At 45.0% G+C, this 14973-nt stretch overlaps 1 protein-coding gene across 1 annotated transcript in view; it reads left to right on the forward strand.

The window, feature by feature from the left end:
- Nucleotides 1-14973, forward strand: part of LOC140212078 (pro-neuregulin-3, membrane-bound isoform-like) — a 519217-nt gene that overhangs the window by 480033 nt on the left and 24211 nt on the right. Inside the window, exon 3 of the mRNA XM_072282571.1 lies at nucleotides 14631-14704. Within this exon, the coding sequence (XP_072138672.1) occupies nucleotides 14631-14704 (74 nt within the window). The remainder of the gene's footprint in view (nucleotides 1-14630; nucleotides 14705-14973) is intronic.

Raw genomic sequence — 14973 nt, forward strand, 5'->3', positions numbered from 1 at the left:
CCTTGGAAGTCGACCGGGGGTAGGGGGTATATGGTTGCGGGGGGTGCACGGTGCTACCTCCCTGAAATGTGTTTTTGAAGGGTGGGATGTCTGCATTATTGAGGGAATGCCGCACTGTCAGTAGGACAGTACTGAGGGAGTGTCACATTGTCAGAGGGACGGTACTGAGGGAGTGTCACACTGTCAGACAGACAGTACTGATGGAGTGTCACACTGTCAGAGGGACAGTACTGATGGAGTGTCACACTGTCAGACAGACAGTACTGATGGAGTGTCACACTGTCAGAGGGACAGTACTGAGGGAGAGTCTCACTGTCAGAGGGACAGTCCTGAGGGAGTGTCACATTGTCAGAGGGACAGTACTGAGGGAGTGTCACATTGTCAGAGGGATGGTACTGAGTGTGTGTCACACTGTCAGACAGACAGTACTGATGGAGTGTCACACTGTCAGAGGGACAGTACTGAGAGAGTGTTGCACTGTCAAAAGGACAGTACTGAGGGACAGTCTCACTGTCAGAGGGACAGTACTGAGGGAGTTTCACACTGTCAAAAGGACAGTACTGAGGGAGTGTCACACTATCAGAGGGACAGTACTGGTGGAGTGACACACTGTCAGAGGGACATTGGTGGAGTGACACACTGTCAGAGGGACAGTACTGAGGGAGGGTCACACTGTCAGAGGGACAGTACTGGTGGAGTGACACACTGTCAGAGGGACAGTACTGGTGGAGTGACACACTGTCAGAGGGACATTACTGGTGGAGTGACACACTGTCAGAGGGACAGTACTGAGGGAGGGTCACACTGTCAGAGGGACAGTACTGGTGGAGTGACACACTGTCAGAGGGACAGTACTGAGGGAGGGTCACACTGTCAGAGGGACAGCACCGATGGAGTGTCACACTGTCACAGGGACAGTACTGAGGGTGTGTCACACTGTCAGAGGGACAGTACTGAGGGAGTGTCACACTGTCACAGGGACAGTACTGAGGGTGTGTCACACTGTCAGAGGGACAGTACTGAGGGAGGGTCACACTGTCACAGGGACAGTACTGAGGGTGTGTCACACTGTCAGAGGGACGGTACTGAGGGAGGGTCACACTGTCAGAGGAACAGTACTGGTGGAGTGACACACTGTCAGAGGGATGGTACTGAGGGAGTGTCACACTGTCAGAGGGACAGTACTGGTGGAGTGACACACTGTCAGAGGGACGGTACTGAGGGAGTGTCACACTGTCAGAGGGACAGTACTGAAAAAGCAACTCAGCAGAGGGAGGAATATGGAAGCGGTGAGAGGTGTAGCATTGGGGAGTACTGGTGTGTTGGAATAGAAATGTTGAGAGAATGCTGCCCTGTCAGAGCTAGCACTTTTGAATAAAACATTGCCGTCATTTTCACTGAACCATGCATTGTTGAAGAGTGGCAGGAAAGTTACAAACCTTGGCAAAACAACACAGAACACAAGGAACAAGACAACAACAGAAAAACAAGCCTCATTCCTCTCTCCCATCCACACACGTACACAGTCACTTAACCCCAGGGCAGGCCTCCACCCTCCAATCTCCAGCAAACTCAGGCTTGGACCTGCGAAATTGGGCTTCAACTTCCCCAGCAGACTCACAAGGATTCGCAGACTTGGCTCCGGCCAACAGGTTTTGACCTCTGGGTTCAGTCCCGGGACAGGCCTATCACCAAACACTAGGCCTTGAACTCCGGATGGGACCCCGAACACTAGGCCTCAGAACCGGTATCACTGATTCGCAAGTCCAGGGGGTCAATGGAACTTGTTCCTCCTGCCTGCAAGGAACTCCGACTCCGAAACCCACCAACAACTTGCTCGCCCACTTTCTACCCAAACCAACGTCCGACCATGGATGTCCCACACCCGCGACACTGACCTGACCTCTCACTCCCCCCTCTGATCTGCGAGTCGACCTAGCTCGCAAGTCAGTGCCATCTTGGTAAGTGTGCATTCACCAGTAAACAAGATTCGCTGATAATTATCACATTGGTGATGATAAGATCTTTCAGCATGAAAACAGCTGCTGCCTTTCCTACATCACAACACTAACAAGGTTCGTCACTGGTCAAGATGTACTCTGGTACAATACAAGCTCATGAAAGGTTCTATAGATCTTCAAGTTCTCATAACAGTGAAGAGAGCTGCTGTTTAAAGCCAGCAAGTAACACGATGTACTGGGACTGAGCATTAATCAGGTTTTTAATGTAATAGTCTGCCTGGTACTGATGGCTATCACTCAGCACAGTCTGGGGCTTCTGTGATTATGAGCGTGGGGGGAGCAGCAAAAGGCCCCAGCACGCACTATGTCCCCGTGCTCACAGTCCAAGGTTTCGCTGTTGCTGACTGCTCCCTAGCAAGCGCTGGGGTTGGATGTACAGCTGTCTGCTGGTGATGAATTGCTCAGCACACTTACACCATCACCTGTCATCAGCGCATCTGTCTGCAGTCCATCGCTATGGAGACGGGTGCATCTGATTTGTTTTATCTTCCATGTGACGTGACGAGAGAGCGGGCCTGACATGGAGCCACACACCATTAATCTCAAGCGCCCATCAGTTCACCATTTAGTTGGCACATTATGTGTTTATTTGCAGTCTTCTGGGCTGGTTTCTCTCCCCCCCCCTCCCCCCACCACACCTCTCTCCTCTCAGTACTGCGTCGCCTACAGTGTGCTCTGCCCGCACTGGACTCCCCTTGAAGGCTCAGCACGTCACCGAGGGCACTGAGCATCGCCGACAGATTATCGGAGAGCATTCTGACCAGTCGCTCCACTGCCCAGGATCGAAAACGGTGAATTCAGCCATTTCCATCGTTGGCACAGCTCTCCCCACAGTTGAGGACATCTACAAGAGGGAATGCTTCAGGAAGGTCACCTCTGTCATCAAGATGACCTCCATCACCGAGGCCCCCACCCCATCTAGACCATGCACGCTTCTCATTGCTTCCATTAGGTTTGACGTACACGAGCATGAGGATCCACACTTCAGTCTTCCAAGTTTCTTCCCATATGGCTTTTGAACCGAACTAAAACTCCTAATTCTACCTTAGACTATATTTCTCTCAACCTGCATTAATGTCATTAAGTTATTATTGTTTATTGTGTCATGTCAGCTATGTATAATTTATGTTAATTTATAATGTGCAGCTATTGCAAAACATTGACATTCATGGCACTTATACAGTGGGTAACATAAGGCAACATAACTTCATTGAACATGTGTCATAGTCATAGTCATACTTTATTGATCCCAGGGGGAAATTGGTTTAGGAAAGAGGAGTTAGAATGCACGGTAATTATGAGAAAGATTGAAGGGAAGAAAGCAAGAGGAAGACAAAGACAAATGATGATGGAGACAGCAGCCAGAGAACTGGAAATGAATACCAATGAATTGATCCACTTGACCCGAAACAGGAGTGTGTGGGCCATGGCAGTCAAAGCTCAAACTGGGCGTGGCGCCTGATGATGATGATGTATGCTCATACCTGTACCACCAGTAAACCATGGCTGACCCTTAATTATCATAAAGCAAAAACCTGCAGTTGCTGGAAGTCTGAAATAAAAGCAGCAAATACAGGAAGCAGTCAGTAGGTCAGGCTGCATCTGTGGGATAACATCTCTTACTGGGATCACAGCGGTCACCCATTTCACAGCTGGAGCTGAGTTGGACGGGTGGAACAACCACAGTTCATTTCATCTTTAGTTCCAGTACCCTTGCCTCAGGTCCATTCTGCATTTCTCTCTGTCTCGTCAGATGTTTGTCTGCTGTACGGGGAGTGTAATGGTGTCAGAGGTGCCATCTGCCATTGGGTAGGAGTTACAGAATGGTTAAGTCCCACCAGGCTCAAGAACAGCTACAGTACTGTGCAAAAGTCTTAGGCACCCGAGAGTTTTTCATGATTTCAGATGGTTTGGCCTCCACAGAGCCCTGATCTCAACTCAAGGCTGTCTGGGATTACCTGGAGAGTCAGCAGCAAGCAAGACAGCGGAAGTCTGCATAAGAACTGTGGCAAATTCACAAGATGCTCAGAACAACCTACCTGCTGATTTTTTTATAAAACTGCACGACAGTGTACCAGTTTTAAAGGCAAAGGGTAGTCACATCAAATATTGATTTGATTTAGTTTTTTTTAAACTGTTTTCTGCACTTTATAGTACATTTTTTGATACTTAGAAACTTTTCATTATTTTTGAAAGCATCTTCACTTTAGAGTTTTTTTAACATGTGCACCATCCTGTACTTGCATTCAAACACTTAGCTCTTGAACCAACCGGCATAATTCTAACCATTACATCAGTATGGCAACGATTTGACCACTTTCCACTGCAATGAGCATGTTTTTTTAAGGTTAAGATAAAGATTAGCTTTATTCACCACATGTACATTGAAGCATACAGTAAAGGGGAGCTCATCTGTCCGAGGATGTGCTGGGGGCAGCCCGCAAGTGTCACTATGCTTCCAGCGCCAACGTAGCATGCCCGTAATTTCCTAACTCATTCGCCTTTGGAATGGGGAACGTACCCACAGCACCCGGAGGAAACCCATGCGGCCATGGGGAGGACGTACAAACTTCACACAGAGTGCTGATCACAGTACTGTAAAGTGACACGCTAACCACTAAGCCACTGTACCATGGCCATTCTAATTGTGTTCTGTTTCATATCATCTATGTTAATGTTTCCCTTCTGAATGTTGTGCCTGTGATACCACTGCAAGTAAGCTTTACATTGCACTTGTGCAGAAGACAGTAAAGTTGACTTTGACTTTTGAATAACCCTTTTAAAATTGCGGCATGATTGCTTGTTTAACTTCCACCAGTGCTCTCTGAAACAAACTGACCTCCTGATGCCCAAGCATTTTTGTAGCCCAGGTTATAGCCATTTGAGACTGGAATTTAGAAGAATGAGGGGTGATCTTATATAAGATCCCAAGAGGCACAACAGTGGATGAATCTTGAACAAGGGCATAGAGTCACAAGATTAATGGGCAGTTATTTTAAAACCAAGGCATGGAGGAACTTCTTGTTGTAGGGACCAGTGATTTTTTGGAATTCTCTACACCAGAGGCAAGATCATGGGGGGTATTTAATGAGGAATTAATAATTTTTGGAAGTTTAGGGAATTGAGAACTATTCACTGAAACAGAAGGGTAATCAGTGTCTGAGGCAGATCAGCAAAGCTCATATTGAAATGTGGGATGGACTTGGACTGACTAGCCTATTCGTACCCCTCTTTTCTTGAGAGACCAGTATCTGATCACTAAGATATGCTAGAGGTTTAGCTGTAACACATCTCTTAACAGCTTTTCAGGGCTGATCTTAAACCCATCAGTGTCAAAAAGTGAATAATTAACCATCAGTCTCAAATTGTATGGCTGTCTCTCCTCAAGATGTGTAACAGGAGCTGTGAGGACCACATGGAATGGACAGACACATTCTTCACCACTTTTCTTTATTACTTTCACGTCTCCTAGTGATTTACACAAATCTTTTGTCTATCTGCCACTTATTGCTAATATGCCCTCAGATGTTTGGCCAGTGGGTACAGAGGGAGCAGAATGAAAAGAGTGGTCTCTGCTGAAAGCAGAAGGGTGGGGGTGGGAAGACGTGACTGTTGGTGGGATCATGTTGGATGTAGGGATTGGTGGGGTGAAAGGTGATGAGTTGGGAAGTCTGGTGATAGGGGAGCGTTAGAGCAGGCGTTCGCAAAATGGAGGAGAGGCAGGTGAAGGATCCACCAACCAACAGTGGAGGAAGAGACACATTTCTGGAAGTAGCAGGGCAATTCGGATGCCCTGAGAGCAGATGAGGCAGAGATGGAGAAACTGAGCAAATTGGATGGTGTCCTTACAGGAGACAGCAGGAGAGGTAGTATAGTCGAGGTTGGTGTGGGTTGTTAGAAAATGTCAGTGGAAAGTCTATCTCCTGAGGTGGAGACAGAGGGATCCAGAAAAGAAAGAGTGGTGTCAGAAATGGTGATAGACTTTGCTATAACTGGTAGGAGGACAGAGTGTTAACTTAAATGTGATGGATTATGGTTGAGGTTGCAATGTTCTTGTATACTGTCACTGAAAGAAAACATGTAATACAGCAAGCAGCTAAGGTGGAAAATGTGGTTTCGCTGCTAGAGTATTTGAATACAGAATTAAGGATGCCTTGTTGGAATCATACCTTGAGCATTCTGTGCAACTTTGATCACTTCAGCTAAGGATTAAAAGTGTCATAGAGTTCACCAGACTGATTCCTTAAATGTCTGAATTGTCAACCATACAAAGGAGAAATTGGGTTGATCAGTTCTACATTCATACAGCATGGAAACGGGTCATTTGACCCAGCAGGTCCTCGCTGAGCAAGATTTCACCAGGGTTTACAACAATGAAGGGGGCTAATTTTTAATTGTGCAAATTGCCTGTTAGGTTAGTCAGTTATGTGGGGAGGATGTGGCTCTCAGGTGAGGGAGCCCTTGAGGAATAGGGGTCACGATATCAGAACATGGGGGGAGATGTTTAGAACTAAGGTGAGGAGAAATTTCTTCATTCAGGCAGATCCGTGAAATTCTGTACCAGAGAAGGTTGCTGAATGGAGTTAAGCAGGAGTTGCAGCGGGTACATTAGCATTTAAAAATCACTTGATCTGAGACATGGATAGGAAAGATTTCGAACGATATGGCCAAACACAGGCAAGTGGGACTAGCTTAGATGGGCATCTTGGTCGGCATGAACCAGTTGGACCTAAGAACTTGCTTCAGTGCCATTTGACTCTGTGAGGTAAAATGATTTTGGGACAGGGCACATTAATGGGGAAGAAGTGGAAAATGGGATTGAAGCGTAGAATTGGCAAGGACTGGTTTGAATTGTAGAACAGGATCGAAGGGCTAAAATATCTGTTCCTGCTCCTGACGTCAGTGTGTTTACATCTTCAGTGATCTGCAGCTGATCTTTGTTACCTTTGGACTTGACCTGTCAGATCACTCTTGACCATCCTTTTACCTCACACTACCTATCCGAAACCCTGTTCCTCTCATTCCTCCAACCTGGCCACGGCTCCTTGCATTGTCTTACTCTCATTCTCCCTGTCTGGATTCACATTTCTCCTTTTCCCTTTATACCTCTTTCCCCTGCAACTTCCTCTCTCTCATCCCCACTCCCACTCTCTCCCTCTCTTTCTCTCTCTCTCCCCCTTTGCCTCCTTTCCTCTCTCTTTCTCTCTCTCTCTCTCTACGCCACCCATTCCCCTCTATCCCTGCCTCCTGTGAGATATCCTGATTTCTGTCAGTTCTTTAACTGTTTGCTACGCTGCTCATCACAGGACTCTATTCCCAGGAAGACCGTGATAACCTGCCTTAATGACTTTTGTCCAGTGGCACTTACATCCACTATGATAAAGTCCTTTCAGAGGTTGGTCAACTCCTGCCTGAGGAGTGACTTGGATCTGCTCCAATTTGCCTATCACCACAACAGATACCATTTCATTGGCTCCTCACTCAGCTCTGGAACATTACCAATTTCCATCTTTCAACCTCTCCATCTCCCTAAACAATCTCCTTTAAAAAGCTACCTGAAACTTATCAATCTGACCAATCCTTTGATTTATCTGCCTGATGTCTATGGCTTGTGCTGACTTTGGTTTGTGTAGTAACATTCAGTGTTACCGTGTTGGTTAGTGGGTATGACTGCCCGGCGAGTACAATGCGTAACATTCAGTATTACCTCTTACCCATTGTGCAGAGTGATACCTGTCCCAGTTTGGGAGAACATTACCTAAGTCACCGTCTTTTTTTTATTCATTTTTTCTCGTACCTTCTCCAACCATCTCTCTCTCCGTCCATCTCAGCTTCTCTTGTCTCCCATTCCCTTTCACTGTCATCCTATGTCTCTATGCTCTCCCTCTTGTCTCTCTTTCCTATTTCCTGTCTTTCAATAGTTCTCTCAGTCTCTATCAATCTTCATCCACCTTTATTCTGTCTGATTCTCTCACCATCTTGTTTACCCAGTCTACATCTCACTCTTCCTTTTTCATTGTCTTACTTGCTGTCTTTATTGTCTCTCTCTCTCTGTGTATACTCCATGTCTCTACTTTTCCCTGTATTCCTCTGTTTTCCTTTCAACTTCTCTGTCACCATCTCTCTCTCTCCCCTCTTTGCCTCCCTTCCCCTCTCTCTCACTCTCCCATTTGCCTCCCTTCCTCTCTTCCCCCCTCTCTCTATGCTCTGTCTATACATGTCTCTACTTTTCCCTGTATTCCTCTGTTTTCCCTGCACCTTCTTCTCTGTCACCACCTCTCACTCCCTCTCTCTCCCCTCTTTGCCTCCCTTCCCTCCTCTCTCCCCCTTTCCTCCCTTCCGTTTTCTCTCTCCCCCTCATTGTCTCCCTTCCTCTCTCTCTCTCCCCCCTCCCTTTCTCTTTGGGATGGTGTGTGAGAAGTACGAGAGAGAGAGCAATGGAGTGATTTTGTGAGCTATGTATTAGCAGAGTTCACAGTTTGTGTGAAAGTTGAGAGGTTAATGAGTGCAATGTCACATCCATTTCCCCTCCTCCCCTTGAGAAACTTACATCCCCTCAACTCCCATTCCCTCCTTCCCTTCCTACAGACAGAAACGAAAAGCAAATAGCAAGATATTTGAAAAACAAGACTTTATAAATTAGTTCTACTGAGAGCGAGTCTGGGGAATTAATAATGGAGAATCAGAAGACATCCAGTGAATTAACATTGGTCCTCCATGGAGGGTGCTCATAAAGTCTGAGAAAAAATTGTGTATCTGAAGCTTAGAGAAATGCAGGAAGATTACAGTCAGCAGAAAAGTGGTGTGAGCAAATTGCTGAAGTCTCAGGGTTTTTAACAGAAGTGGCTGGTAACATCGAGGATGTTTTCGTTTAATTTTCCAAAATGACAAGAATTCAGTGAAGTTTCCATCGTATTGGAAAATAGAAAGTGTCACTCATTGATTCAGAAAAAATAGATGGAGACTGGAAGAGGGAAGCTATAGCTTGGTTAGCTTAACATCTGTCATGGAGAATTGGTAGAAGCTACTTTTCACGATGTTATAGAAGGGTGAGAAAAATTTAGGGTGGACTGGTAAAGTTAACATGGCATAAAGCCAAAGCCAAAGTCAAAAGTCAAAATAAAATTTATTATCAGTGTACATACATGTCATCGCATATAACCCTGAGATTCTTTTTCTGTGGGTATGCCTAGCAAATCCCTAGAACAGTACCTGTAAACAGGATCAATAAACAACAAACTGTGTGAATGCAAATATAAATAAATAGCAATAACTAACGAGCATGAAATAACAAAATAAAAGAGTCCTTAAATGAGTGTAGTTATCCCATTTTAATCAAGAGCCTGATGGATGAGGGGTAGGAACTGTTCTTGAACCTGCGGGTGTGAGTTGTGAGGCTGTTGTACCTTCTACCTGATGGCAGCAGTGAGAAAAGAGCATGGCCTGGGTGGTGAGGATCGCTGATGATGGATGCTGCCTTTCCTCAGCAAAGTTTTTTGTAGATGTGCTCAGCGGTTGGGAGGGTTTTGCCAGTGATGTGCCGGTCCAAATCCACCACCTTTTATAGGATTCTCTGTTTGAAGGAAGTAGCGGTGCCATTGTGCTTTCCTCACAAAATATTTTTATGACGGGTCCAGAACAGGTCTTCTGAGATAGTGACACCCAGGAAGTTAAAGTTACTGACCCTCCCCACCTCTGACCCTCCAGTGATTACTGGCTCATGGACCTCTGGTTTCCCTTTTCTGAAGTCTTCTATCAGTTCCTTGGACATTCTGACATCAAGTGGGAGGCTGTTGTTATTACACCACTCAGCCAAATTCTCAGTCTCCCTCCTGTATGCTGATTCATCACCCCCTTTGATACAGCCCATAAGTGATGGCATCAGCAAACTTGAATATGGTGTTGGAGCTGTCCTTGGCCACACAGACATGGGTGTAAAGTGAGTAGAGCAGGGGGCTAAGCACACAACCCTTGGTGCTCCTGTGCTGATGGAGATTGTGGAGAAGATTTTATTGCTAAACCAAACTGACTCGTGTCCTTACGTGAGGAATTCCAGGATCCAATTACACAAAAGGGTATTGAGAGCTAGGTCTTGGAGTTTACTGATTAGTTTTGAGGGGAGGGTGGTGTTAAATGTCGAGCTGTAATTGACAAAGAGCATCCTGATGTATGCATCTTTGCCATCCAGATGTTCCAGGGTTGTGTGAAAAGCCAACAGGATAGCGTCTGCTGTAGATCTGTTGTTTAGGTAGGCAAATTGGAGTGGATCCAAGCCACCACTCAGACAGGAGCTGATATGCTTCAAAACCAGCCTCTCAAATCCGTGTGGATGTAACTGCCACTGGGCGATAGTCACGTAGACGGGGTACGACGCTCTTTTTGCTCACCACACACTGCCAGAACAAGAGTTTGAAGATATCCCTGAATACACCAGCCAGTTGGTCAGCACAGGTCTTCAGTAGTTGGCCAGGTACTCCATCCGAGCCGGATGCTTTCCTTCGAATCGCCACACAGCCACTTTATGTTTTTCACATAAATTTATAACATAATTTATGTTAAAAACAGGAAGTTATGAAAGGAAAATCAAATTTGACTTAGAAGCTTTCTCAGATTCAGCATGCAATCTAAAACTCTGACAGACTTCTATGGGTGCAGGAGAGTATCCCAACTAGTTGCATCACAGCCTGGTATGGAAACAATGAAGGGAAAGCTGACAAATAATAATGAATACAGCCCAGTTCATTGCAGGAAAAAAAACTTCCCCACCATTAGGCACATCTACAAGAAGCACTGCCGCAAGAGAAGCAGCATCCATTATCGAGGAACACCCCCCCTCCATTCCCCCTGCATCCAGACCATGCTTTCTTCTCACTGCTGTCAGCAGGAGGGAGGTACAGGAGCCTTAGGTCCCACACCACCATGATAAGGAACAGTTATTATCCCTCCTGAACCAGTGTGAATAACTTCACTCACCTCAACAATGAACTGATTCCACAAACTATGGTCTCACTTTCAAGGATTCTACAATTGGTGTTCTCAGCATTACTTATTTACTGCTTTATTTTGTATTTGCACAGTTCATCATCTTTTGCACACTGGTTATTTGTATTTACATTTTCTTTGATACTATTGTATTTCTTTGTTCTACTCTGAATGCCTGCAAGAAATGTAGTAATGCATTTGGTAACATGTGCATACTCTGGTAGTAAATTTACCTTGAACTTTCAAATTAATTGGAGATTATAGAAATACCTGTGGATAAAGGAGTACCAGCCCTGTCGAAGGGTCTCAGCCGCAAACGTTGACTGTACTCTTTTCCACAGATGCTGCCTGGCCTGCTGAGTTCTTCCAGCATTTTGTGTGTGTTGCTCGGGTTTCCAGCGTCTGCAGGTTCTCTCTAACTAGTGGATATGCTGTACTTCGAGTTACAGTAGCTGGTGGCACTGTGGCGCAGCTGCCAGGGACTTGGGTTCGATTCTGACCTTGGGAGCTGTTGGGAGCTTTCGGCGTGGAGTTTGTGTGCTCTTCCTGTGACCTGTGGATTTACTTTCATCTCACATCCCTAAGACAGTTGTGGGTCGGTAGGTTAATCAGTCACTGTGAATAATCGTCAGTGCGTAGGGAGCTGTGGAATCTGGGGGGAGTTGGTGGAAAAGTGGAGAGGATAAAAAATGTAGAACTTGTATAAATATCTGGTTGATGGTCAGCAGAGACAGTAAGATGAAGGGTCTGTTTACCTTTTGTGTTTCTCCAAAGCCCTCTGACATTTAATAAGGTGCAGCATTAAGATTATTGTGCAAGCTCAAAGCTGATGGTGTAGGAGGAAGCATATTGGTGTGAACAGAAGATTGGCTGGCTAACAGAAAACAGGAAAGAGATATAAATGGGTCTTTTTCTGTTTGGCAAGATATAACAAGTGATGCGCCACAGGAATCAGTGCTGAAGCCTCAACGTTTTACAACTTACATAAATGATGTGAATGAAGGCTCTGAGGTGTGGTTATTAAACTTGCATTTGGTTTGTGAGAATTGATGGAGAAAGGAATTACTGTCTACCTCAAAACAATGCTTATGTCATAGGGCAGCTAACTATTAAAAACGTTGCTTTGAAGCAGAGATATTTGCACACCTCTGTTCTGTAGCATCACCTTCGGTACGATGAGATGGGAATGGTTTTTACAAATGTCAACAATGAGACTGCAGCACAGAATGGTTCAGCTCAGCTCAGGAGCTGATAGGAGACCATAAAAGAGATGGATCTCATCTCAGAAGTGAGGGACTTTCTTGTCAAGTCTATTCAGGAATCATGACAAAAAAAAGTGTCTTTATAATATTGATTATTTAAAATAATCACCTCAAAATTTCAGTGGTGGAAAAATAGTTTTTTAAATTAAATGTTGGAAGGAGATATACAGTGGTGTTTAAGAATGTCGCAACCAGGGGTTGATTTGAAAAAGAGTTTTTTGTCAGTTGGTGTAGGGACTGTATTTTCTCTTTTTCTCAGTGTCACTCCTCACACGTGTGCTTTGTCCTTGGATTGTTTACCTTTGATGTCTGATTGTTTGTCTGTGCACCAGCTGTAGGTTTTCATTATGTTTTACAGGTGTCTCATTTGAGATCCTGAGGATTGTTAAACTTTGCTCTTAATCACTTGTATTCAATTTGGGATATTTTAACTTGCATGGTATTGTCAATGTCTGGAATTCCTATGTGCTCCAGGGTGTATTTCAAGGGGGGGAAGTCTACCCCTCTTGTTGGGTCGCTGAGGTCTCGTCAGGAGAAACTTAGACCGAGTTTTTCTGTGTATTGTGAGTGACTTCAGCTCGTCAACGTTTTGTAGTGTCCGCCTGAGCTCTTGTTCATTTTACTAGTTAATTTTTGTAATGAATCTTTAGTTCTGTTTGAATTGCCAAAGTCTCTCTGATTCCTGCACTGGAGTTCGCGAGTGATCCTCAGAAAGAGGCTGTTAGATAGGCAAGGAGTGGAGGGAGATGGATCACGTGCACGCAGAAGGGTTTTGAGTAATTCGCCATCATGTTCTGCACCAATATTATGGGCCGAAGGACTTGTCCTCTGCTGTCGTGTTCTACGTTCAGTGATATAACAAAAGTGGGTTGCAAAGAAAAAGTAAGGAGGCATAAAGAGATTAAGTGGGCAAAGAGCTGGCAAATAGAATCAGATGTGGGAAAATGAGAAATCACTCCTTTTGGCAGTGAAAATAAAAATGAAAAGGTGTAATCTGAACGGTAAGGAATTCCCGTGCTCGGTGATAGATAGAGAGGGATATTGGTCTAGTGCAGGATTTTCAAAAGGATCAAGTGGTGAGGGGAGCTAACAGAATGATTCTTTTTTTTTGTGAGGGCAATTGAATATTGAAGTATGTCTCAGTTTTATTGGGTATAGTAGGACCAGATATGGGTATTGTGTAAGGAACGATGCGACTGTGTGGTAAACGTTTCAGCGAAGGTTAATTGGACTGATCACCAGAAGCGGGTGAGCTTTGTGAGATTACCAGTGCAGAGTAAGGCTCCTTCTTTGCCATCAAACACTCCCCAAGTGTGTGTAACACAGATTAGGTGGAGAATAGAGCTTCTTTCACTCAGGTTTCTCACTCTGTAAATTAATTATCGGATAAATTCACTGTAAAACTAAAATACCTTCCATTATCACAGTCAGTTTATCTTGTTTGCAGTCCCCAAGCTGTGTTCAGAATTAATCACAAGGTCTTAATCCTTGCTGGAGAGTGGATTGCAAAATCTACACTTTGCTTCTGGGTCTTGTCATATTACGGGGTCTGGTTTCAATAGGTTGAATAGGTACGTTGGATGTCAGGAAATGTGTACAATATACATCCTGAAATTCTTTGGGGTTTGGGTATCTGCTTCCATCTCTTACTGCTGGCTGACCGGGGCCCACTAGTATTCCAACCACCAGACCCAGAGGAGAGGAATTTTGCACTTCCATTGACACTTGCTGGGGTATCTGACTGTCTGGTCCAGCATCAAAGACCCGCCAGTGTCTTCTCGCGAAAGTGGTGCACTGACTGAAATTCAGGCATGGGGAGAGATTGGACAGGCTGGGACTTTATCCCTTGGATTTAGGAGATGGAGAGGTGACCTTCAAGAGGTGTATAAAATTATTCAGAGCATAGAAAGGATGAATGTTAACAGTCTTTCCCCCCCAAGGAAAGGGAGCCAAACATGAGAGGACATAGATTTAAGATGAGGGGGGGAAGATTTAAACAGCACTTGAGGAGCAACTTTTTTACAGAGAGGTTGGAATGAGCTGCCAGAGGAAGTCATGGAGTCCGGTACAATAACATTTAAAAGACACTTAGACAGGTACACAGATAGGAAAGATTTAAAAGGATGGGGACTAAATGAAAAGAAATGGGACTAACAGATGGCCCTGTTCTCAACAAGAAGGAGTTGGGTGGAAGAGCATGTTTCTTTGCTATATTACTCAATGATTCTATGACACTCTATCTTATCTGTGGGACATTCACCTCAAGGCTCCATCTAACAATGTCTTGGACAAGCATCTCGAGAGTGAGCACAGTCACCGTTCCCTGAGGCAGACATCATCACTCGTGTATTTGCTTTCTCCCCAGGTGCAAGGAAGGATACCAGGGTGTTCGTTGTGACCAGTACTTGCCGAAAACTGACTCTATCCTATCTGACCCAAGTATGTGGAATGTTTTCTTCCTTCAATGTGAGTTTCTGATTGCAGCTGTTACTATGGAGATAACACTTAGCTGTAAAGGTTTAGAGTGGAATAAAGGGCAGAGAATTTCATGGCCTTGAGATAAACCAAACAGGAGAGCTTAGAGGTCATGTGATGCGGGATTGCCAATCACCCGGGCACTTTCAGATGGACAGTGTGCTCTCTACTAGTAAAACAACTCTCGTACAGTATTTGGGAGTCACAGAGACTGGCTCCAGTAGGCACGGTTA

The sequence above is a fragment of the Mobula birostris genome, chromosome 18 (assembly GCF_030028105.1).
Source record: "Mobula birostris isolate sMobBir1 chromosome 18, sMobBir1.hap1, whole genome shotgun sequence".
Taxonomy (NCBI): domain Eukaryota; kingdom Metazoa; phylum Chordata; class Chondrichthyes; order Myliobatiformes; family Myliobatidae; genus Mobula; species Mobula birostris.